This window comes from Phaenicophaeus curvirostris, chromosome 6 (assembly GCF_032191515.1).
Source record: "Phaenicophaeus curvirostris isolate KB17595 chromosome 6, BPBGC_Pcur_1.0, whole genome shotgun sequence".
Classification (NCBI taxonomy): Eukaryota; Metazoa; Chordata; class Aves; order Cuculiformes; family Cuculidae; genus Phaenicophaeus; species Phaenicophaeus curvirostris.
In genome coordinates this window covers 47,747,294-47,773,806 of record NC_091397.1, presented here as the reverse complement: position 1 = coordinate 47,773,806, position 26,513 = coordinate 47,747,294, and the positions used below count along the sequence as shown (strand labels likewise).

Here is a 26,513-nt window from a genome sequence, read left to right as displayed (position 1 = left end):
TATTTTATTTTATTTTATTTTATTTTATTTTATTTTATTTTATTTTTTTTTTTTTTTTATTTTTTTCTAGAACTGCATGCACAGTATCCAGAGTCCAAGAAAGGAGCGGCGAGTCGGAGGAAGAGAGACAGAAACACAGCAGTGTCACAGCAGCTACAGGGTCTAAGTGGCCAGAACCAACCAACAACCAGAAGAAAGATGCAGAAGCGTTGCATGAAAGGAGAGCAACGGAATTCAAACCCTCAGAAAGGAGCAGACAGCCTGAGGGGGAGTGGTAAGCACTTGTGCCCTGCTGTAGAAGTACAAGTGCAGAATTTGGATTCCCAGGACAAGGGACAGGTGGTGCAGTGAGACCCCATTAAAAAGTTAAAAAATAGGAAATTATTTTTCTTCTGTAGGTGTTTGTGGGACAAATGTTGGGGGCAGGAAGGAGTGGCCTGTAGCCTACCTCAAAGTGACTCTTGTGTGTGTGTGTGGCTGCTGACGTAGTTCAAGAAGTGCACAGACAAGAGCTAGGGTCTGCTTTACAGTACTGTGAACACCAGTCTTGGAAGAAAACAGACTTTTAGGAAGATAAAAGGCTTTTCTTGAAGGGGAAAAGCAGTCATTTAGCACGAAGGAGACCAGATACTCCATCCTCTTCCTGCTCCCCAAAAATATTGGCTGCAACACACCCTGAGTAAGAAATTTTCTTTTTTTTTTTTTTTTTTTCTGTCAAAAGCAGTCAGTTCACTTATGGACAGAATGTCAGGCACTAGTAGGAAAGGAGGCAGTAGTTCCAGCAAAGCTCAATTCTGTGTTCATCTGATTTTATTATTTTTTAATATGTATCATGCTGCCTTGTTTTAGTGCTTACCTTTAGAGGATGATGGTTTATGTTTTTAGAACTTTTTTGCTTTTTAGTTGCTACTCTCTGCAAATCCTGAAAGGTATAGATACAAAGATTGCATTTTTAAGACAGCGTTGTATCACATGAATAATTTTGAAAGAGGATTTTTTAGAAGTCTTTTTTTTTTTCGGGACAGTTGTCTAAAAGACATTACTATCAAAGTGGATACATTCAATGACAAATATTTGCTGTAGTTTTTTATTAATAAATATTTATCCAGAAACTTTATTCTGAAAAACTGATTGTATCTTATTTTCCTTGAAAACTTAAGATCCAAAAAACTCACCTTTCAACTTGGTACACTCTTGAGTGCATTCTCCAGACATGATTTTCAGATGTACAGTTTTTCACATGATCTGTATTTGCTTAAAATAAAAAGTATTACTTTATATAAAGATACAGCTCTTGCAGTTTTCCTGGATTTCCTTGCACAGTCAGATGCATTTGGTTGGACTGTATATCTGAAATAAATTACTATATTCTTATGAACAAGCTTTCCTACTAGAGAGAATAGACTTTGTAAACAAAAGATAGTAAGGCCAAGTGTGCAAACAGCATCTGCCTTTTCTTGCCAGACTTGATTTAATTTGATTTCCTCCTATGTTTTAAATATACAGCTTCCAGTGTCCTTACGACACATTAATATTTTAGCTTTATACAGTGTCATGTTCTTTAGTAGCCTTGAATGGGTTTTGTTCTCGTTATAAAATATTGCAATAGGGTAGTCTTTTTTCCTTTAGTATATTCTTTAACAACACTTCTTGGATTTTTAATCAGCAGAGGAAGAACGGAAAGCAATTGAGCAGGTCTCCAGTACACAGGCTGTGAAGAAGCTTAAGACAAATCAAGATAGATCAGAAGATTCCAAGGAAAAGGGACTTGACTACTCTCAATTTCCTACACTTACTACTCTAGGTGAGACTCAAAGCAAGACTTCTCTGTGTCATCCTGTAACAGAAAGGTCTGGTGTGCAGTATAAAAAGAGAAAACCCAGAGCTGATCAAATCAAACTGCAAAGTTTCAGTGTGACTACAGATGAAAAAGTGAGAAATGTACCTGCAAAATGTGATGCTGAACATTGCAGAAATGCCCTGAACGATTGTAACGTCTTGCTCGGTACAACAGAAAAGAATCCATTTGTGAGGTTAGAGGCCTGTAGTTACATCAATACATTTGTAAAGTCTTCAGCTAGTGGAACTACTAGCAGCTGCAGATTAAGTAGATTCTTCCATGCAGCCCATGGTAAAAGAAAGCATACGTTTCCTGATGGTTCTGTAGAACACAGTGATACGAATTGCAGCACTAGTAGAATGCAAAATGAGAGATCACCCATAAAAGTTCATTTAGCGTTTGATAAAGAAGAAACTCCAGAAAAGGTGGAAATTGGGGAGAAGTCAGCAGTGCAGAGTGTTTTCAGAGACACAGCCAATGAATATAGTGAGTGTGAGTTACAAACAGAATCAGCAGTTGCCATGCCAAGCGCCTTTGCAGTCTTAGAACCAAACCATAAAGAAAGCAATCTGTCAGTGTCATGTAGTCATACATCAGATCTTCATGTAAGAAAAAATACTCATGAAACAGAAAATAAATCGGTGTGGAGGAAGAATAGTACCAAAGTACTTGCATTTGAAGATGGCTTTAAGAAGAAATCTAAGCTCTCTGTAATAGCAAAAGGAGAAAATTCAAACAGTGTGGCACATCATTCTTGTGCCACAGGTAGCCTGAGAGTGCCAGCTGAAGTCTGTGATGTTTCTAGTTGTCACAAAAGCAAGGCAGATGAAAAATTGACCAAAGTTAATAAGAAATTGCAGCAGGTTAGCTGTCAAAGAACAGTACCGATGACTGGTAAAAATGTTTGGCCTTTAGAATCTTGTGCCAGGACTTCCGAATGGTTTCATAAAAATAATGGGTCCATCTCAGTAAGAAAAAGACTTTCAGAGGCTGCCTTCGAGGAATCTTCTGATAAAAGCAGTGTTAAAGCTGTAGGAAACAGTGCTGCGACCGGGAACTTGGGACAGCTGGCTTTCCACACGTCATCAGCGGAAATAAACAAAGAATCCACATGTAAAATAATGGATCCAAATACTGAATATCTGCCTTCACTTGAAGCACCAAAATCCTCTTCTGTGGATATTCGTGAGACTTCAGGGGAGAGCAATGAAAATGTGGAATCACCAGTCAATATGTATAGAACTGCTGTGGCTTTTAACCATAATGATGCCCAAGAAGTTAAAGCAACCTTGAATTTTACACCAAAACAAAAAGGTAAGAATAAAGGAGCTGCCACAAAAAGCAACCTGTCTCTGACAGTCCAGAATAGTACATTTACAGGTAGCAAAACCAGAATAATCTCCAACCATGAATCATCAGTAGCGAACCAGACAGTTTCTGATTTAAAGCTAATGAAAGCGTTAAACACTGGAAACCTCACAAAATTCAAAATTCCTTTATGCAGAAACAAACCTGAGTCCAGGAAAGTGGAATCTGCCCATTCATTTGAAAGAAAAACCTGTACACCAGTGGAACTTCTTGATAGCACTAGTGTTTCGAGAAGGCAGAAAGCAGGTGAAGAAATTTCTTTGGTGAATTCCAAGCAGCAGCTTCTTCCTGTTGCGAGGGATGCAGCATCTACAGCTCCCATGAAAGAAAAAGGGGATGAGATCAACAGTAAGAACTTTCAGCATGATGGCTGTGAAAATCTTTCAAATCAGATGTCTTCATTCCCTGAATATTTTTCGTTATATCCCTATCCTTTTCCTGATGGACAACTAGAGTCTTCTGTCCGTGATGTCCATGGTACTGAATGTATATTAAACTCTAATTTTCCTGATGATTCTTGGAATGCAGTTAACAACCCTGTCGCATTAGAAATAAAAGATGATAGTGATTCAAAAGGGACTCTCTCACAACAGAAAAGTCAGAATTTTCCAGATATTCTTGAAGCTTATGAAGATGATGTTCTTGTCATTGATGTGATTCAGGATGACCCTGACCTTTTTGGAACTGCTGATGAAGAGCAGCTTGCAGTTGCAGGCTGTGAAGATTGTCCTCTGGAGGCATCCTTTATGAACATCTGCATTAAAGAAGAAAAGCAGGATCTTAAGCCTAAGTATCCTGTTATCTCAGAAAACAGAGATTCAGTAGATGATATTTTTAGGTATGCATATCATTTTTTTTCATTACAATAGTCCAAAGTGCTTTGTTCTCACATCAGTGTACTTTGGTTGTAGCAGTCAGGCTTCCTTACAGAATTTCGCTGATTCTGTGTTGATTTTAACTGTCAAAATTTGACTGAGGTATGACAGTATCCTGAACACAAATAAATTAATTTGTTCTTCATAAGAACTAGGATAAACTCTGAATCAAAAAAGAACATAGTCCTAAGGAATTTGCTTTAGGTTCAGTGAAGTGAAATTGAAAATATAAGCAAAGCTAGTTAATATTCTTAATGAATAACGTAATATTTTTTTTAATATCTGATGATTTGAGATAACAAATACTGCTTTGAGGGTAATTTTTTAGTTGTAAAGTGGTATAATATTAGAAATAATTTTTTTTTCTAGGTATAGCTTATTCTTTTGCTGAATCTGTATGGGTAAATGGTTGTCTCTACAGTAGTATTCCATTCTGCTGTTCTCCTTCCTTTCTTTTCTCCTGGTCCCAGACACATGAATAGTTTTCAAATCTGTAATTTGCCTAACACATTGTATTTGTTTATCATCCTTCATCTTCATTCAGCAAGTTCCTGGTGTAAATCGTTGGGCATTAAGGGTTTTCTGGATTTTTAGATGGTAATAAAAGTCACTGAAGGGGGAGGAGAAGTTTAAAGTAGAAGCAAAGTTATGTAGAAGAAGAAGTAGTCCTCTGTGAGATAGATGAACACCTAGACGTCACCTGTCTAGTCTGTTTTTTCCCTAAGCTTTGATACTTGCCTTGGATAAATGAGTTTTAAGATTAAATTTTTCATCTTATGAAGAAAATCATAAAGCTTAGGTAGAAATAGTACGTGATTTTCCTCTGAAGATTAGATTTTTTTAATTGGGATGGGTGTTGTAATTTTCTTCCTCTGTCCTTTCTGGGAGGTTTTATGTTATTTTAAATAATGTTAGTTGCTAAGTTAGGAACATATTAAAGAACAGAATATGAGAATATTAAAACAAGGCAATAGACCTTACTGTGGCTGTGTCAGGTAGCTTATGAGATCCCGAGAGAACACCACATCATGGCCAACTCATACTGTTGGTTTTCATTTTGTTAGTACATACGAGATACAACTGGACTTTGCTTGTCCAACAAAAAAGAAGAGATTATGCTGATAGAGTTACACTCAGACCTTAGTACGTATTTTCAAGTAAAATATTATTTCTGTTGGTGTCCTTTTTAGATATATTCTAGAGGATTGTCTGTGTTTTCTTATTTAGCTTCTATTTTATGCTTACTCAGTTTTGCTTCATTGCGATATTGTTTGTAATGCCACTTCAATCTGTCCATGTTGAACACTGAGTCAGAACTGTGCTACTGTAAACCATCTCTAGCTTGTATAAATATTGGTTTAGATGCACGTTTTGTTTAATATTTGGTTAGTGGTAGTGGTTGCTCTCTAGATGAATGTAATCTAGGTGATTTTAAGTAAAAGAGCAATGCAAGCACTTAACAGCTGCACATGGTGATTGTTGCTAAACGTTTTCTTTAGCTGTACCACTACATAGGTTTTGTTATGATTTCCCTTCAGATTAGCAAGAGCAGGCAGATGATGACAGAAGGAATCTGGATCTTAGCTAAAACTGTTGTAGCGTGTGTCTACATGGGTATGCACTGCAGTACGTTATGTTTTGTGTAGCTGTATTTTAGCATGGCATCGGTACAGAGCAGTAAGAACCAGATTTCTGCTAACAGCAAGTTATTCTGAAAGTGTAGCTGGGTTGTTGAAAAGCTTTTTAAATGTGTTGAGTATTACTTAGGAGTTTAATAGTATTTAAATTGTAAATGTGAAGGAAAGGATTGGCACGTTAATTTGTGGTGTTCTTTCAGGTACAAAAATCTGAGAACTAGCAGTTTGTCAAACTGAACAGCTGCTATTCAAGTTTCATTGTGAAACCAAAGCACTGAGGCTGTGGAGGATGTACCGGCTGGATTCACTAACAAGTGTTCAGTGGCAACTATTAGCCACTGTGGATGTGTAACTAATACTGTGGATCCATTTTGTTGAGGTTTGAATTTAAGCACTGAGATGTGTTTAGCTAGTGACACTTTTCATCTTTGACTGTTTGTGACCTTAAAAGCCAGAAAGGTGATTATCGTTATGAAAATTCAAGGATAATAAATTTTGGCTACCAAATTTCACATAATGAGAGCACGTGTCCTTCTACAGAAGAACATACTGGTCACAACAGAGACTGAGGTCCAAAAATCAATTAAGGCTTGTTTCTTTTTATTTTAAGCAAACTAACAAAGTACCCAACAACCGAAGAGGCACCTAATATTGCTACATGCCTCTAACTTCAAGTTTTCTAGCTACTGTAGTTGTGCTTGTGCATATGCCCAGAACTGATGTCTCTGGACAGTTAGGTTTAGGTAGAAGAAGCAGGTCCTGTCTCATAATCCACGAAGATTGCGAAGAGGTTCTCTGAGTGTATGTCCTGAATGATTTGATTCATTTAGCATGCTCTGACCTTTGGAATAAGTAGGACTCGTTATTCCTCTGGTAGTGGCATTTTAAGAAGATAAAGAGTGAGTGCTGGTCACTTGCAGGCATTAGTTGCCAGTCGTCAGGAAAGGATTCTGGACCTGCAGCCTGGATGGGGCAGTGAAACTAAGTTTTCACATATGCTTCTGTTCGCCATTTTCTATTGCCGACCTCTCAGTGACTTGCAACAGTGCAGTTTTTTAATCAATCATTTGAGGCGTTTTTTTCCTCTTGTGTAGGGAATCTAGATGCTTCACTCTAAGTGGTGTCAGGTATGTCTTTTCATCCCAGCAGAACTAGTAGGTTCAGTGGATGCCTTTGAAAGCACATCAGCAGCCATTCCTGCTCAGGAGACATCTGTGTTTTACTGTTTTCCTTTCGAATAAAAAGCCTGCACTTTTAATCCAGTTTTCATGTGCAAAATAGCAAACTGAACACTGTCGTTTGTGTAACTTAGGCTGTAAAGAGTGATTTGGTTAAACTCAATCAGCAGCAACCTGTAAGAGCGTGCCACATTCTGACGTGGTCTAGTCTGTTTCCAGATCTTTAAAATGCGTTGACTTCTGGTTCTGTCAGCACTCCTAGATTTGTCAGGCTGGTGAGCAAATGCCAAGTACTTTTAGGCACTTTATTTACAAGAACTCATAAAGTGCTTCTGTAACTACTTCACACTACGCAGTTAGCAGAATCTGATAAAGACTTGGAAGTGGCTTTTGACGTGAACATGAAGATTTTGGTCTCTTGATGCTGTTAAGTTTATTTTTCAGTTTTAAGCAATATTTATGAAGACGACAGCTTTCTGGAGCTGTTTCCACTGCTGTTTTACGAAAAAGGAAGTCAGTTGTTGTAGGCAAAATCACTCAAACTTTGAATTTCACATAAAACATGAGGGAGAGAGGAAATAAGCCTACAGAGAGCCTGCCTCTGATAAAAATCCCTCTCATCTCTGCACACGTGCTGTAACTTATTAAACTGCTTCTTAATGCATCTCGTGTATATGCTTAGATATCTGTGCCTGAATGTTGGGGTTGTTCGAAGTTAGGCATCCTGAGGAACTTCTACATTTCCACTAGGATGTTGTACATTTTCATTGTTCCATTTTACTAGGTAGCTTGCTGTTATTATACCTGATGTCATTCACCAGGTATGCACTTCCAAAATCTACAATGGTGATGATGTTGTTTGATATATTCTATATATGATACTTTAATGTGTATTTTTACCTTCTGAGCTTTTCTAAGTAGAAATACTTTCTTTTTTTCTTATCTTTAAAATAAGGTGACGTATCTTTCTATGAACAAACGTTTTTGTTACTCTCTTTGAGTTTTATTGTTATGCAAATTGTCTTGAATATAAATTATTAAAAATCACATTTTGTAGAAACTGATGAATTTACTCATTAGCACAGTATGTCAATAATTTACAATACAGAGAAGATTTCCCTTCTCAGTCTTCTATGCAAAAGTGAAATGAGATAATGCGCTTTTACTGACAAAATTTGGGATTTGAAATGTCTTGGTTTTACTTAACCTGTTTAGGTATATTTCTGTGAAGAGGGACGTTGGAAAGCCAAAAGAAAGTGTTAAACCACAGTGTGGTGTACCCAAGGATTCTGTCCATAGCTATTATAAAAGTATTACTGAAAACTTTATTTAACTGGTTAGAATAATTCTGCTTTTGTGCTAGGTCAAATTCTTAAATCCACTTTTTGTTCAAAACAGGAATATTACCACACAAGAATCTGGAATGTCAAATGATACTGAAAATTCCTGTAGTTCAGTGCTAAAAGGTAAGCAGCATTGGAGATTTCTGAATGTATGATCAGGAGAAGAAAGTAACCACAAAGATGTTCAGTGGCAAAACCTAAGTTTTTTACTTTCCCCATAAAATGAGAACTTGTCTGTTGAGTAATATCTTTCTTTTTCTGTGACAGTGATTTGTTTCCTAATGCATGTAAAATGGATGGCCTTTGAAATTGTGCAAACCTGAGCCTTCGAGGGAGCATCTGCTTCTCTATTGTACTTGTCTGTTAGTAGTACTGGCGGGAGGGTGTTTGGTTTCGTTTGTGGGGTTTTTTTGACATCTCTGATACTTCAGGCAAGGAATTATGTTAGTTGATGAGGCGGTAGTGAAACACCAAGTACTGTGATACTGCTTTGGAGTCTTGACTCATAATCCCACTTAGCTGATCTTGTGTTCATCAGACAGAATTTTATAATTTTTATTTTTCTAGGTTGTACTTCCAATTTTTGTGGATGCTGTGCCCATTCCTATGACAAATTGTTTTGGTTTTTGAGGATGCTTCTTTTTTTATAGAGGATACTTCTGACTTAATGTTTTTTCTTCCAATTTTAAGCAGAATAGTACAACTGGGAAGCATCTGAATGTGATTTGTTTTCTACAGCTTGCATACCAACCTACTGTGCAAGGATGTGTCTGATGTGAAAGTTTGTTTTAGGTTGGAGAAACAGGATTTTGACTTTGAACAGAAGCCAATTACTCACATGCAGGAGAAGGCAGAGAGTGCTGAGACTGGATTTAAAGGTTCTCAATGTGTCCCTTCCTGGTGTCAGTTTGTCAGCTTGCTGTTAATCTGGCATTTTGCTGTAATGTATTGGTTTTGCTGCAGGCTTGGAGTGTTTGTGACAGTGTCTTTTGTGCTGTTTTATTGTATGAATCCCTTACATTCATGTAGAAGGAATCTGGGCAGATGTTGCCTCCTGGACAAAAAGGAGTTAATAGTGACTATTTGGGGGAGAGAAAGTTTCAGGCTTCGATGATTAGAAGGCAAAATAAAATCTAATGAGGATTTAAGAGCTCAGACACCAAGAAATAGACACAAGTTCCTGGGGAGGTGTAGGGAAGTACACAGTTAGGCCTTTTTGTTGAAGAGCCAGAGGGGCCTGTGCCCTTGCATCTGCAGTACTGAGGCGGTTGAAACCAAACCTGAGAGCGAGTCCTGTACTGTTTAGTAACTTCTGCATTTTCTTAGACTGTCTGTCCTAATGAAGTCTGAGGACAAAAGCCTTTCGTCTTTTTCTGTTGCTTAAAATAAAGGAAGAGGTTTAAATAGGTGCTTTTTCCCATATCTGAGAAACTTAGGATTACACCACACTCAGAGATTAATATGCGTGTGGTAACTTAGATTTGAGATAGGACTTTTTAAAAAAAGACCTGTACACAACAAAAGGAAGGTGCCTGATCTTGGTAATTACTGACAATTTATGTATTTATTTAGAAATACCCGTTACTGCTTTGGTGTTGTTATGTAGTGAGGTCATGACTACTTGTCTCAGTGGTTTCATAGTCTAAGAAGGGCAACAAATACCACCACTATGGTATTCTGGGTGACATCCATCATCTCCAGGTGGAAATCATACGTACATTGTCTTGTACTGGTGATTATACGTAGACCAGTGACTATCAGGTAAAAGCATTTCCAATAATAATCTGATTCTTTCTTCCTGTATCTGGACAGTGCAGTTGAAGTTCATTCATGTGATTCAATGAAATAGTGAATGTCTTTTCTATGCAGAGCTCTTCTATTATACATAAACAGCTCCTTCAGAAAGCTGCAGTCAGCTGTTCTCTTAATTTCCTGACACTGAATTGCTACTGAGTTTACAGTATTACAGGAATTTGGAGTTTCTCAGAGCTATCTATATTTGGTTCATGTCATTACGATTAACTTATCCCCTTCTCTAGCAGAGACTGCCTTTATTTGCTTAGCAAATTACCATACATATATTTGGCTATATTTTAATAACAAAGCTTAACAGCATTGATTTCCAAAATACTGCATTCGATGTTATATAAATAAACCTGTTGTACTGTTCTACAGAGACTATTACAGAACATACAGCTTGGATAGAATTTTAATTGCAGATTGAGTTTCATATTTATTTGAAACGGTTTGGGCTTTAAAGGCAAAATAATTTTATGTATAAATTTCACATTTAGGAAGTTCTAGGAATTCTTAAATGTCATTAGTATTAAGGCTTTGTAATATTTAGGAAATAAAAACTTAGTTGTCATATAGTATGGGAAGCACAAAGTAATGGGTTTGTACATTTGCAGCTAAAGATATTAAAACCCACAACTCCTCCAGAGGAAGCAGCACCTTGGGAGGTGTTACTGAGCACTTCCTTGAAGACGGGCAACTGAAAGAACTAGATGAACTTTTAAAGAGTTTTAATGTGGATGAAAAGGTACCGAAAAGTCATGCTTTTTGTTACTAAATAGTTTAGTCCATGTAACTGGATAATATTAACTACTAATGCTGTTTTATCAACAAAATTTTTAATTTCCTGTAATAAAAAATAATTGTTTCATAGATTACCGCGCTATTGGCAGCATAAGTTTTGCTTGAAAAAAAACCCCAGAACTTGTTTTTTTACCTTGTCACTAATAATTTATCTTCAAATTTGAAAAGAAACAAGATATTGTTATATCAGTTGTTACAGTAATTCTGTATTACCAGTTGTTTTTACTAAGTGTACGCACTGCGTGTACGTGACATTTCTTCTTAACGTTCCTAGTTTTAAAAGTTGGTGTTAAATGCTTCTCACCACACAGTCTCAGAAGGATGGGGGGGTACTGGAAATCTGGGGAGCTGCACAGCCATCATGTATCTGAGGAGGATCATTCTGTGGCTCATTACTTGGACAGGAGGGACATTACATTAACATACAGGCTTCCTGACAGTTCACAGGGTATCATCGAATCACCAGGCTGGAAAAGACCCCTTGGGTCATCTAGTCCAACCTTCCTATCTGCCTAAACCATGTCCCTGAGCACCTCATCTACCTGTATTTTAAACACCTCCAGGGATGGCGACTCAACCGCCTCCCCAGGCAGCCTGTTCCAGTGCCCAATGACCCCTTCCATAGAAAATTTCTTTCTGACATCTACTCTGAACCTCCCCTGGCGCACCTCGAGGCCATTCCCCCTTGTACTGTCCCTTGACGCTTGGGAGAAGAGGCCAGCACCCTCCTCCATACAACTTCCTTTCAGTAGTTGTAGAGAGCAATAACGTCTCCCCTCAGCCTTCTCTTCTCCAAGCTAAATAACCCCAGCTCTCTCATCCCCTCCTTGTAAGACTTGCTCTCCAGCCCCTTCACCAGTTTCATTGCTCTTCTCTGGACTCGCTCCAGAGCCTCAACATCCTCCTTGTGGTGAGGGGCCCAGAACTGAACACAGGATTCAAGGAGCGGTCTCACCAGTGGAGTCCAGAGGGAGAATAACCTCCCTGGACCTGCTGGTCACGCCGTTTCTGATACAAGCCAAGATGCCATTGGCCTTCTTGGCCACCTGGGCCACTGCTGGCTCATGTTCAGTCGGGTGTCAACCAACACCCCCAGGTCCCTCTCCTCCAGGCAGCTTTCTAGACAGACTTCTCCTAGTCTGTAGCACTGCACAGGGTTGTTGTGCCCCAAGTGCAGGACCCGGCATTTGGCCTTGTTAAACCTCATCCCATTGTTCTCAGCCCAGTGGTCCAGCCTGTTCAAATCCCTTTGCAGAGCCTCCCTGCCCTCTGGCAAATCCACACTTCCTCCCAGCTTAGTGTCGTCTGCAAACTTACTATGGGTAATGTTCAGCCATTTTCATGCTTGCTGACTTTATCTGACCTTTGTACTCTCTCTGTCCTCCTACCTCTAGATAACAAGTCTAGTTCTTCTAAGACTTGCTGAAGTTTTACAGTATTTAGTTTTTTGATAATGGATTGGAATTAACATCTCAGTGCAAAGCAGGCAGCTGCTGATAGCTTATATTGTTTTGCATTACTTCAAAAGCGGATAAGGGTTTAAATTGGATGAGTTAAACTGTAAAATTTCATGGCTATAAACTGGTGAGTAATTGATAAGGTAACAGGAGAGAATCAGTTTCCCTGGCAAAATAATTATTTAAAAGCAGAGTAGAAGCCTTTCCTTCAGAAAATGGAATTGGAGCTGCCAGTATCTGATTCACAGAGTGAACAGTGCTGTTTTATTCCCTGACCTCTTAGAGAGGGTGAAGGGCTCTGTCAAACAGTGTAGATTACTGGAGGTGTAATACTTGTTGCAATATTGCCAGTTCAGTCCCAGTTTGGCAGCTTCATAGTGTTGTGGCTTTATAAAATCAGTGTCCTGATGTTTGCTTTTCTGTGCTGTGTTGGACAACAGCAAATATGTGCTATTCTCACTCAAACCTCAGACTTAACCAAATTCAAGCCACAATATACATGCTACAACCCTAAACCTATTCCTGTATGTGGGTGGAAAACTAGCTGTGCACACCTGGGAGGGGAGTGGAATGGCAGAACACTGGTTGCAAGTATTCTGCTGTTTGGGGTGATTTGTGGGTTTTGGGTTTTTTGTGTCTTTTCCAACTAATAATGCTGTGAGAAGGGCAAAAACTAACCACGGAGAAAACCCTAAAAATATTTGAGGAACTCGTAAAATGAAGTCTAGGAATCTGACGAGAGCATATCCATCCCTAATTCTTTGGCTGTCACAAATCTGTGGTATAATGTTAAGTTCAAGTTACTTCATGAACAATGGATGAAACAAAGCTGAGATTCCGTGACTTTGTTCTATATCAGTCCTTTCAGATGCTCACACTCCCCTGTCTCTTTTCTTCATACCTTTGGGGATTTTTTTACCTGTACACGATAGTGCACAGCTGAGCAAAAGTCTTAGATTTCTTCTCAATACAGCTTTAAGTTTTCATTAAACTTGATGGAATGTCTTTTGTAGGTTTCTACACATCTGTCGGGTGCAGTTAAAATTGGGCATCAGGCCTGAAAATTGCTGGGATTCTCAGTGGGAGCGAAGAGAAGACAAGACAATCATGTCACCTTTTTTCCAATTAAAAATCACAATGTTAGAGATCACGGAGTATAATGGCAGTGTGTCCATTGAAGAGTAACTCTATGATCCAAATTACAGTTTTTACAGTCAAGACTGTATTATCACACCTTCCAACAATTACTTACTGTCTTATCTCTGCAGTGTAAAGCATAACAGGCTTAGTTATGCTTTGCTTTATCTGAAAGAATATTTTAAATATCTTCACAGTTCAGGTTTGCAGATGGAGTGCCTGATGTTAAACCAGAAAAAAAGGATGAAGCCGAAAAAAGGTATGTGTGTATATATATGCATGCATATACATATATCTATATATATGTATCTCTCCACAGCGTCCTTCCTGTAACCTGTGATGTTCCCCGGTTACTGTGCAAATGAAATGTGATGTTTTTACCGCAGCATCAACATTTTAAATCAGTTTTTCTAAGTTCTTGTGACTATGTGATAAAGAAAAATATATGAAGTAATATAATTCTGCTGTGCAAAGTGCAAGACAAGTATATTCATAGCCTGACAGAACAATAGAGGTTATTTATCTTCTGGCTGGTGATAAGATATAGCCAATTAATGCCAGTGGCTCATGGTGGCATCTCAATGTGAGTGCAGTGCAATCTGCATTTCCAACCACAGTAGTGCTTACCAGAACTTTAAAAAAAAATCAATAAAACTTTCATTTTCTGCCTCTTGGTCCTTTCTAAACTGATGAAAGAATTGAAAGATCTTATTTGAATTCATGCTGACAAATATTTGAACAACAGTAGAAAAAGGCACTTGAAAATGTGGCATGTGGAGTGAAGCACATGCTTTACCGTTCTGCTGGCTTCGGGCTGTGCTTACAGTGTTTATTGTAGATAAAACTTGAAAATATCACACCAAGAAACTTCCATCCGACATCAGCCCAAAAATGAAGCAGAATAAGACTTTGTAGAAAACATATATATACTTAACTGATGGAATACATAAGTATTTAGAAGTAACAGATACTTCAGAGTAATTTTCACAGGATCAGAAAACCTTAGCTAGCATAGAAGAGTGCATTGCTTTTTTCCAGCACCAATCATATTTCTGTGGCAGACTTGAAGTGTACTACAAGTCCATTAAATGGAAAATATTGCATCTTTTCATTAATCCACTAGAGAGCTCCAGGCTCCTCCTTCTGGTAGAATACCCATGTACATTTACCTTGGTAGCATAAATAGTTCCTTATGCTGTCAAATAAGTAGATTGTGCTGGATAAAATATGTTTGTGCAAGCGATACTGTGTTACTTCATTTCCTTAGCTAAAATGCAGCACACTGCAGCTAAAGAAGAGGCATTTATTCTTTCATTTGGAGTCAGACTGTTTTTGTAGTTTTACTCAAAAATGTTACCATTGCAAAGATTCATCTCAAAGAAAACATAGTTACTGGTCTTACTTAGCAAATTCTGCTTCTAGCAATGTTGGTAATTAAAAAAAGAAATTGATTGCAAAGCTTCATAGGGGAAAATTCTGTGTAGTTTCATGTCTAGAAAGAAAGACCTGAGATTGTTATCCTTAAGGTAAGCTGCTACAAATATCCTGAGGTCTGAGGTAAGACCTTGTGCTTCATAAGGAAGCATTAAATTTTACATGGTAACTTGAAAATTCTAAGTAACTAGATCTACAGAGTTTTTACTTTGGAGACCAATAGAATACATGGCAGGATAAAAGTAAAATTGATATTGAAGAATTTGGCTATATTAGATAGAATTTCTTTTTCTCTGCTATAGCATTTTAATTTCAAACTGTATTAAAAGCAGCTTGCAATTTAGGAAATATTCTAATTACCCTGTCTGTGAGAAGTGTTAAATAGCTAAACTGTGCCCCTCATAGGGGATAGCTAGTCTATTTCTGTCTCCAAACAGCAAGCAGACTGAGTTGTCCTTTGTACTGAACCTAGATTCTTAACTGAAGGAGGGAGGGGAGAAGGGTCTTGTGAAAGGGCATTATTTTTTTCTGTGGCTTTACTCCCAAAGAAAGAGATCGCTTAAGTGTTTTGCTAGCAAAATTTGTAGCTTGTTTGGGGGAAAAAATAACACTTTAGTAGTTTAATTATCTGGAATGTTCGTATTTGGTAATAGTCAAGGCAGAAGAGTCTTTAATTGGAGTTCCCTTTGAAGCCATTTAAGTCTTCAGCTGAATGTAGTCAGTTATTAGGAAGGACAGCAGTTGGCTCTTCAAATGTAATTTAAAAAGCTTTGTGTGTTCTTCTGTAGTTTCTACTACATTTGGCAGATATTGTTACTGAAAAATGTATTTCTTCTGAGATGACAGAAGTAATCTCAGTATTCCTGTCAGCGTAGTGGAAAAAAAAAATAGTAGTTCATGGGTACCTTTTCTATTTACAGAATTTCATATAGTTACACTTTAGAACAGAATGATCTCAGCGAAGATCATAATCAGGTTGGACCAGAGAGTGAGAGTAACAAAACTAAAATTGTGGACTGATAGCTATGTAAATTTGCAGCAAGTTTTTAAGTGTCATGTAAATTGTTCAAGAAATTCTCATCTTTTATACACTTTACTTTCCCATTTTAGGCATTGAGTATATGCAAGAAGCACCTGTTTAATTTGTTGAAATAAATTTTTGGGTTTTCAATACTGAACAGTGACTGCAAAGATCTCGTGCCCTGTGAATTACTATCAGGATTGCCATTGCGAGCCTCAAAAGTAAACTTCCTCAGTGAAGCTACAGTAATGAAACCCCGGAGAAATGGTATCGTATGCTGTATTGGTGAACCCTCCAGAATTTATTTTGACATGTGTTTTATTTACCTCTAAAACGTTAAGTAATTTCTTCAGTTCCTGAAGGCATTGACTGGAATTTGTTTTAGTTTGCGTACGTAGAAGCAAAAATGCAAGCTCTCATATGATAGGTGAGTGAGTTTTGGGGGATGTTTTTTTTAAGCAGAATCCAGTTTGGTACAGTCAAATTGCAGTTGCTCTGTCTTAGTGCTTATGGTTCTCAGAAACTTTAATGGTACACCAATCCCTGCATTCTTAGAATTTCGACAGATTGTATTTGAGTCATATTGGTGTCAACTAACTTTTTCTTTATTTGTGGTTGGAGAATATGACTACAGGTTTTCTTGGTTGTTTATCTGTCAGCAAAACTTGGCTAAGGGATTCACCCACCTTGCTGAAGTTCAGAACTTTGTTTATGCCAATTCAAATGTTTGTGAGGCAGTCACTAGACTGGATCAAGAAAATTATCTAGATTTCACTTCACTTTGACCTGCTATATTTCACACTTGGGACAGGTGCCTCTTAAGTGTCTCTGCTGCCAGAGAAATCGTAGCATAATGGAACTGCAGTAAAGTTTCCTTCTCTCTTTCTCCGTGCATAACAGCCCTGACATTTAGCTTTACATGGATGCATTGTGTTATTTGGCAAGACAGAGAAAACCAGGAATTGATTACTTATGGATAGATATTGCATTCTGTTTCTTTGCAAAAGCTATTTTGAGAATTAATGGTTTTAGAATTATTGATTAACATGGATGTTTCTATACATGGATTTCCTGAATTGAGGTCAGTGGTAGGGATTCTTGTTTAGTTTCAAATTATACTGCCAGTCTGAGCTCATGAACAATTTTATCAGTGTGTTGTTTAACAGTCTTTTCAGGAAGTGCAAGAAACACAGATGCTATAAAAAGCAACTGTGAAGTATGTCTCTAGACTACAGTAGTTTGAAATTGCTTGTGTCTTTGGCCTTAAAATTGTGTATACACCATCTGAAGAGTCCTTCTAAGTCTTCCTCCTTAAATAATTTGAAACTATTTTCAAACCAAGAGTTTCTGTGTTAGGAGAGGGCAAAAGAGCCTTTTTTTTTAACACAGAACTGTGCAGGCAGAATTGGCTGCTTCCCTTTAGTGCCTGCTCCTCTACAAATTTGACATACAGTTGGCAGGGAGAGTACAAATTCTTGAGAGGACCTGGTCAGAAACTCTATGATGTGGGGAAGGCAAGAATCTGGAGTAAAGGCTTCTGAGCTCAGGTTCCCAGTTTGTATCCAGCTGCACTTCTCTGCAGCTAGTGGTTGACTGTTTTCTCAGTCTTTTTGCTGTCACTAAATTTAACTAACCCCACAATTGCAAAATCGCCCACCAGTGCTGCACAAAATTATGCAGCTGTGACAGTATGGAACAGGTAGGTATTTCATTGTTCTACATATATTTCTCCTTCCCATCCTGTGGTAGTTCTGTCTGTTTAGAAAGACATGCAGATCAAGAACCATTTACCTAGTGCAAGTTCATAATAAACCGTCCACCACTATTGGATGCTCTTTCTTAACGGTTGTTTGACAGAAATGGCTGAGCACCCAATTCTGAATATCCAATTCTTTCAAGGGGCTGGATGGGAACCCTAGAAAGCAAGGCATTCCAAAGCTCTTATTTCTCTTTAGGTATGGACTCTGAAATTTGAACTTTTATCTTCCATTAATATTATTTGTTTTGAAGAGAAAGAAATGTCTTATCAATAATAAAGTTCTAAAACCGAGTTTCATTGTTAAGAAATCAGTAACTTATATTGGGCTTAAGGTTGATATTGCACTGCTTAAAGCATAAGAGTATGAAAAGTTTTATTTCAGTCCTGGAAAAAAATAGTTTAAATTTATGTCTAGTGATGTGGGAATGGAAAGATTACTGATAAAAGTGTGGGTGAGGTTTTTTTCTCCTTTTAAAATTAAAACTTCTGGATATTTGTATTCCATTTCTTTTCTTATCTCTGTAAGTTAGATTGGAAAACTTGGGTAAAGTAGTGAAGTTTTTAATTTAGATGTGCTTACTCTTGAAGTTTGTGAAAAGTCCCAGTTTTAGGAAAATTAATAGAAAACTAAGTTAAATGACTGGCTTTAGATTGTATTCATCAAATTTTCATTAATCATTGCTGTGACTTGAAGGAACTATTAGGTCTGAAGGAAAATAAAGTAGAGTGGTTTCAGTATGATTCATTATATTGCATGATCCATTTACTGCACTCATGCTAATTTTTAGATTACAGATATTCAAGAAAAAGTCCATTGCCAAATTGTGGACGTTTTGAACCATTGAAGATGGAAAAAAATGCAGCTGTGAGTTGTTAAATGATTTCCCATCCTTTAGCACTAATTTTAAGGTTATTTAGACAATTCTACATATGGAGACTCAGAAACTATGAATCTATGTACGTTTGTGTTTTTACTGCTCTGAAGATGTTATCACTGAGTAAATATAATTTCTGAGAACAAAATCAGTGAAGAGGGGACAGCTTTGTTGATTTTCAATTCCATCTTAAGCATGCTTTTTGCTTTATTGTTTTTGAAGAACTGAAAAGCAGACAAGGTTTCACATGTTTAAAACAGACTGCATTATTTGTTATCCTGGGCACTACAAAAGGGTAAAGGAAATTGATGCCCCAGAATTCTCAGACTGTTATCCAGAGCCTTGCAGGAGTTTGTCACCTTTCTCCCTCCTCTCTGCTCGTTGCCCGTCTCATTTAGCAGCCTTTGCATTCTCTGTCTGTGGTCTTCAAAACAGATTTTTTTTGTGTTAAGACACCAACACAACATGACGAGGGATTGATCTTGGTCTGCTTTGAAATTCTGCAAGTAGAGTGTAGAGATGAAGGTTGTTTCAAAGGTTTAATTGTAGATCACATTTTGGTTTGGTTTCTTTCATAATTTGTAGATATTTTGAAATTTAAAAACCAAAAAGGAGCAGGTTTACTTTCAAAAAAATACTATCTGTTGACTTTTTTCTGCTTGTTTTTATTTTGTTTTATTTTAGGCTTCTCATTCAGCCCAGCAGATCCTCGAAATGATGGAATTGCCCCGTAAATATTGCAGATATTATTTCACGACTTTGCGTGGTTGTGAAAGAGCAAAATGTTGGTTTTGGCATGTTCCTGAAGAAGGGGATGAAAAGGTAAAGAGATTTATTGAAGAAATAAATAGATTATAAGTGTGAACAATGTTTCAGTGCAAAACATCTCATTTGTTCACTTACGTATGGAAAGGGAGTAAATTTGATGGGTCAAATCAATTGATAAAAGCAGTGGTTGATGGATCAAAAATTATTTTAAAAAGTATTGATGGATCAAGAAAAAGTATAGAAATTTTTCCTCTCAAGGTCTTCTAAGGTTATTTTTTTAAAAATGGCATAATTTTGCACTACTAGACTTCTAAAGAAAACAGGCATAAGCAAAAAAGCAAAACTTGGGCTGTACAAATAGAATGGGGAGATTCTGAGACAATTCTGTCTCAAACATTGGAGACCTATAAGCAAACCCAGACTTTATATGTAATCTTAAAGTCAAAATCCATCTATGGTATGTTACGGAATCCTGCAAGTTTTGTGCAGCAGGGATATGTTTATTTAAAGATGCTGTAACCTCCTTAAATGGAGCAACAATTCTCATGTCTGCAAGCAAAAATACTTTTCCAGTGGTGGGTAAAGCAGATATGTTTTCAAACAATTTAACAAAGAAATTACAAGTGTATAACCTCCAAGAACTGTGCAAGACGAGCTAATTATGCTGTCATGAATAAGATTTTGGAATTGGCCGTGTGAAACCAAGACGTAGATGACTCTGTAAGTTACTCTTAAGCAAACAAAAATATTAAAACCAACTAAACAAAGAGGAATGCCTAAACTTGTCCTCATCAGTTTTTACAAGATTTGTTATCTACCATCTTATTGGTGTGAGTAGTTTTATCGTTTGTGTCACTGATTCAAAATGTAAATTTATGTCCAACCTGTTGGACATAAATTCTAAAACCAAAAAGGTAGAATCTAAAGATGCTTCTCCATCTCCTTGATAACTTAAATATACTGTGTCAGAATTTTTTAAGAACAGCAGTGTAATTTGGTTTTAATTTTCTTAATGTTTTCTCTTTTCATGTCTCAAAAAAGTGGTGGGGGTTTTTTTTCTAATGTTTTGTAACCCCTTTGAAAATTGATGTGCCAGCTTAAAAATACATTTGACAGTAATTTTGTGTGGGACGTTTTCCCTTTCCTCAGTTATGAAATATCTTTGCCAGGCTGTAGTGAATATCAGTGGATTTCAGCTAGTTTGTATGAATGATCATGGTTTGTAGTGCTTCACTATATACAGGCACATTCAAGAATTAATTGCCTAAAGCTATTAAAATCCATTTCATTTGTGTTGTGCAGCACTCCAGCACACTTACTGTTCTGCCCACCAAACCAAGCCTAATTTTCTTGGTAGGCTGGAAGTACAGTTTGGGGCTTGTTTGTGTATGTATTTATTTTTTTTAGAACTGTCATTTTAGAATTATAATAGGACAAGTACCTCATGGTGGCACCAAAGTACGTAACTGGAAGACAGGTAAAGCAGCAACAAAATCATCCAGTAAAACAGAGGGGAACTAAATCACTTTAGGAGCTGCTATGCAGACTTGTAGGCCACTTGCTTAGTAGTGAGTCTTCAGTGATGATCACTACCAGAATTTTTTGAGAGAAAAATGTTTCCCCATAACAGATACTCCTTCCTTTTATTAACTAACAGGCTGATGCTTTAAGGCTGAACTTAATAGGATTTAACACTCTTCACAATTGTGGTTGATTACAGAACACAGCGGTGATTTAATTCATAAAAATATTATATGTTTTGAAAATCAGCATGTTCTTGAGCTCAGCAAGTTTTACAAGTTACCAGTTTGGGGGGGGGGGGGGGTGTGTCTTAAAAGATGCCTTTAATTTTAAACACTGAAATCTTTTTTTTACTAGGCAAAGTAAACAAAAATATTAAGACTGTTTTAAATACTCCCCGAAGTATTTAAAGGGGAAGGACCTTAACAATGTGTATCATTGTAGATGGGAGCAGAGGTAAAGAAGATGAAGCCAGGCTCTTCTCAGTGGTGCACAGTGAAAGGGCAAGAGAGAGTGGGCATAAAGTGAAATTACAGGAAATTCAGTATGGCTTGAATAATGCTTCAGACTGTAGCACGGATAATAATTGCACAGTTTAAAAAGTTGTTTGAAAACATACAATGACAGAATTATTAAGGTTAGAAAAGATCTCTAAATTCATCCTGTCCAGCCATCAGCTCAAACCCACCATGCCTACTAAACTATGTCCCGAAGTGCTGTATCTACATGCATTTTGAACATCTCCAGGGTTGGAGACTCCATCACTTCCCTGGCAGCCTGTTCCAATGCTTCACCATATTTCAGTAAAGAAATTTCTCCTAATGTCCAATCTAAACCTCCCCTGGCACAACTTGAGGCCATTTCCTCTCATCCTATCACTTATTACTTGGGAGAAGAGACCAACACCTGCCTCACTACAACCTCCTTTCAAGTAGTTCTAGAGAGCAATAAGGTCTCCCCTAGGCATCTCCTTATCCAGGCTAAACAATCCCACTTCCCTCACCTACTTCTCAGAAAATGTGTTCTTCAGACTCTTCACCACCTTCGTTGTGCAAACTGTTATTTCTGTGTCTAATTTTATTTTAGCTTTATGCACCTTAGTCATTAATATCTTAGGACTCCATTAAACAATTTTTTACTTTTTATGACTTCTCACTCTCTTCTTTCCTTGAGCCTGTAAGCCTCTAACCAGAGATAAACAGGATGTAAAATTTTTGTCTTCATTGATGTCATCTTGCAACTTCAGGGCTTCAGTTTTTTTGTTGGTTTTGGTTTGGTTTTTTTTAACCTGGCTTCCTAAACAAAGGAGCCTTAAAGCTGCCCTGTCCTTTTATTACTGTCTCTATCTCCTTTATATAATTTTTTGAAACTTCTGGTCAGTTTCAACTGTATTTACCCTGGAGTTTGTCAATGTAATCTCCTATAAAAAGGATCCTGATTTTGATCTCACTGAGCAAAAAAATGCAGCATGTGGGTTTCCCCATTGCTGAACATCAGAGTGCACACTGGCTGGGAGACGCTGAAGGATTTCATAAATTATGGTGCTTGCTCTGATTTCAGCACCTCTGTGTTAGCGTAGTAGAACTGTGTTTTACTGGGCAGTCAGTTGCTTGTATAAGATACACAGCTCTTTCTTATGGTTTTTATTAAATTGTCACTTCAAATGAGTTGTGGAACCAACTGACACGTGACAGAATAGTGTGATTTACACTACCATTAAAAGATAGGAATTACCTCTCTCCTGTATCTTCATTTGAAATCCATTATGTTTAAGTCAAAAGTAGAGATTTTACATGGGCTGTAAGTTCAGTTACACCTTCTAAAATTTAAACAAATAAATGAAGTGAAGCCTCCTAGAAACTGTAAATGAACAACACATTTAGTTTCTTTTATGAATGTAGTGTAATGTGTCCCATGATTAAATACTACTACAACTGGATTTTCCAACCAATTTCACTAATACTTGGAACAGTCAGCGCTCCAGGTGCAATCTTGGCTGTTTTTTGGGAGCCAGTCCAAAGAAGGAGGAACACAGATTCCAAAAGAAAGCAAACTAATTTACATACTGCAAGCATGTGCTAAAGTTTGTTTTGGAAATGCCCTCAGCCACCTGGGATTGTAGATTTGAATGAAATGGGTTAACTCATTGCCAAACGACACTGCATATATTAAAGATCAAAGATCTTTAAAGATCAAAGATTTTATATGAATTTCTGCAAGGTGCTAGTTAACAACATTATGACGCTGTTTCAACATAAAAAAAAAAAGTAAGCTTTATTTATATACAGCATACTTACTTGTACAAGTTTTGTGTTCTTCATCTTAGTGTCTGGACAGGTTAATGGTTTTAAAAACAGAAAGATGTCTTAGCCACAGTCTTCTGCTTTAAAGATAATACATTTGCTGTGTAACAAACTCCATGAGTGGATCCTGTCTAGTTTTGAAATTGCATGAAAAAATTAACCCAACTCAACTCTGTAATACTGTGACAACTTATTTAGGGCATTTTCTGACTCTTCATTTTTCATTATTGCACAAAATATTACTAAATATGACCCATTTACACTGTTGTGCAGAATGACTGTAAGCGTTCCAGAAGCGACAAAGGGTGTTTGATAGGGTGGGTGTTTTTATCCTAACGTGGAATTCTGAGATTTGATCTTGGTAGTCAAGGATGAAGAAATAACTTCATCTGCAGAGATGGAGAAGAAAGTCTAAGTAGCACAAAGCTAACAGCTTCAGATGTGAAAACAAGAATGTTCTGATATCAGATAACATACTGAAATATCTAGGTGGGGATTTTTTTTTATATCAAGTAGGCCTGGGTTTAAGTGTTTTATTGAATCAAGTTAGTTCTGAGGTTTTTTCCTTCTATGTCCTTATGAGTGATTCTTTGTGATGATCAGGATTATCAACTTCATTTCTAGATTATTTTTTTACTTGGTACATTTATGTAGTTTTTGTTTTATCATGTTTTCACTTTCACCGTTTGCTTCCCTTTCTCTGTTTACGGTCTGACACATTTATATTAATTCCAGAGTAACTATTTTCAAATTATTTTTCTTTGTTTGCTGTGAATATACATACATGAATGCAGTTGTGGTCCCAGCAGCTGCTTTCCCAAACATTTCATCTACATTATCTTTCTATTTGATTTGCTGTCCTTTTGACAGTGCCCTTGCGTACAAACCCAGTTGTCTTTCTATAACATTTATCAGTATGTTTGGGTTAAATAGAAGCAACGTAAAGCTCCATTCCTTATAGAAGTCGTGTTTGTGGGTTGTTGTTTTGTTTGGCATAAACCAAGGAAACATTTTACTATGGATTTTTTTTCCTCTTTTTCTAGATTTGCATGACAATACTTAGGACATACATTAGTACCAAAGAATCAAGCCTTCTAAAACGTGCAGGTATGATAGAGTTGTAGCTTTTAATGTACCTTGGATGCTTTACTTATTCAAAGTAAATTAAATAGGCTGTAAGGAGAGAAATGGGTGCCATTTCAACAGTGAATAAGAAGTTCTGATTACAAAGGAATACATCCAATCCATGTGTTTTCGTGTTCCAATTTCTCATTGAGGCTAGGTATTTAGATACACAGTTATCTCAAGAAGTTGTGATGAATCTTATTTCCATGAAAAATGAACTTAGCCTGAATGGAACTAGGCTTTAGAGTAGAAATGAGTAGCTGGGGCAGGAGGGAGGTTTAGCAGAACCAGAATTTTTTAAAGGCACCTCTGAACACCCTGGCCAAACATAAGAAATCCAAAAACTTTAGAATTAAACTCCTGAAATTATGTTCTACTACAGTACCCAAACAGTTTTAATTTAGTCCTTTCACATTACCATATATGCAAACAATTATGATTAAGACATTTTAGGGACTGCAGTTGTTCAGATCCATCTGAGCTTTTGAATTCAGTCAGAAAGGGCTAAATTTTATTCCAGACAGTCAGTACTTTTGTACCTGTCCTGAGCAGTCTTAAGTTTTTGAAAGCTTATTGGAGTGTAGCACGATAAAGATGGGATCAGTTGAACCATATGTAGTCATTTTCCCATAGTGAAATACTGAGCATTGTCACAGAGATGACAATGGGTACCACCAGGGTACAGTATTTGTCTATCAGGGGCAGCACTGGAACAGGTTATAAGACCATCCACCGCGATAACACTTCACTTTACCTTCTAGAGCTTTCTGTCTGGATGGGCTTTACTACTCTGACATGATTACCAAATCTAACCTGGTTTTCTGCATTTTTCTTGCGCTGCACCAATCTGCTAAGCTTTCTTGAAACGTCCAGGGCTTATGGTGTTCAGCCCAATGACATGAGTTGTTTCTGTATAGTCAGTCTCATTCCAGCAAGGTTAACTCTGTGGTCAGACTGGATCCTTTCACCCATTTTTCTCCAAATTGCTGTCCCATAATATCCTGGATAAATAAGATTTGTTACATTGCATTTAAAATTTAAGGAAATAACTTGTTTAAATAGTTACCATCAGTTGCCCCAAAGTGAAATTAATGTATTTGCTTTTTCAGTCCAAATATTTGTGAAATACTACAGAAAAGTTACTCCTGGTGTGCATTTTGATTCTCAAGTGATGCATGATCTTCTCATTTCTTTGCTCAAGAACTGTTTGTTGCAGGAAGTATTTCAGATATTGCATTTAACTGTACGAATCAATACACTGGTAGGTATAATGGTTTTGAAATCTTTGATCCATAGTTTCTTAGGTTTTTTGAGTGCTTTGCCTTTTGTAGTAATAAGTTTGTTCTCACTCTGGTACTCAAATCTTGGGGAGGGGCGGGGGAGAAGAGCAGTTCAAAAATTCCTGTTACAAAAACTCTAAGCTTTCTAATGGAACAGAGTTGCAAAACTGATTGTGCTTTTTTGTCTAAATTAGCCAGCTGTAGATGTTCTTCTGAAAGTCTTTGAGCATGTGGCTTCTTTGAATCTAAGAGACTCTGTGCCTACATTAATCGCTACTTTTTGTAAGGTATGAGTTTGATTGTACTACTGCTGCTTGTTGGAATTTCTGAAATACCTAGCCTGTTTAAAAATTCAAACATAGCACTTTAATATTATTTCAGTAATAATTTTTAAAAGTGATATTGTGACTAGCTGGATTTGTGGTACACGTTTCCATTTATCCCTTATTATTTGACTGAGATTCACTGTGGCATGTTTTTACCACTCTTGTTTTCCACTTGCCTCTGGAAATACATAAGTGATCACTGTTTTTTGTATGCTTACTTTTCTTCCCCTGGTTTGATATTACAGCTCATTGATGCTGGTATGTTCCTCAAGTTTGAACATTTTGACAATATTATTAAGTTCCTTCACCAACTGCAAGTGGAAACTAAAGAACTAAATATTGTTTTAAACATAAAATCCAGGTATGTCTTTAAGGAGCTATTTTATAATTGGATTTGTCTAGTTTTGTCTTCAGGTTCTGTTTTCAAAAATGTATGTAAATTCTTTAAAAGGCAATTAGAAAATTCAGATTTAGTGTTTTGGATGAAAACGCTATCATATAATGCCTAATTCTGTTTTGTAGTGCTGTCAATCTACTGTACTTCGAAGATCAGAGATTATTAAGTCAAAACTTAGTTTCTGACCACAGATAACTGATCATAAGATTAGCTTTTTCCATATTGATCATCATTGTACAATCAGTTCCCAGCTGTGCTACAAGTTTGTATA

The 26,513-nt window shown here is 37.1% G+C and overlaps 1 protein-coding gene across 1 annotated transcript in view; it reads left to right on the top strand.

Annotated features, from left to right (window-relative positions):
• Positions 1-26,513, top strand: part of TOPAZ1 (testis and ovary specific TOPAZ 1) — a 43,357-nt gene that overhangs the window by 985 nt on the left and 15,859 nt on the right. The window contains 12 exon segments of the mRNA XM_069860100.1: positions 74-274; positions 1,667-4,046; positions 8,297-8,364; positions 10,653-10,783; positions 13,631-13,692; positions 16,049-16,155; positions 18,436-18,512; positions 19,207-19,344; positions 24,158-24,221; positions 25,349-25,500; positions 25,714-25,806; positions 26,091-26,206. Coding sequence (XP_069716201.1) covers positions 74-274; positions 1,667-4,046; positions 8,297-8,364; positions 10,653-10,783; positions 13,631-13,692; positions 16,049-16,155; positions 18,436-18,512; positions 19,207-19,344; positions 24,158-24,221; positions 25,349-25,500; positions 25,714-25,806; positions 26,091-26,206 — 3,589 coding nt within the window.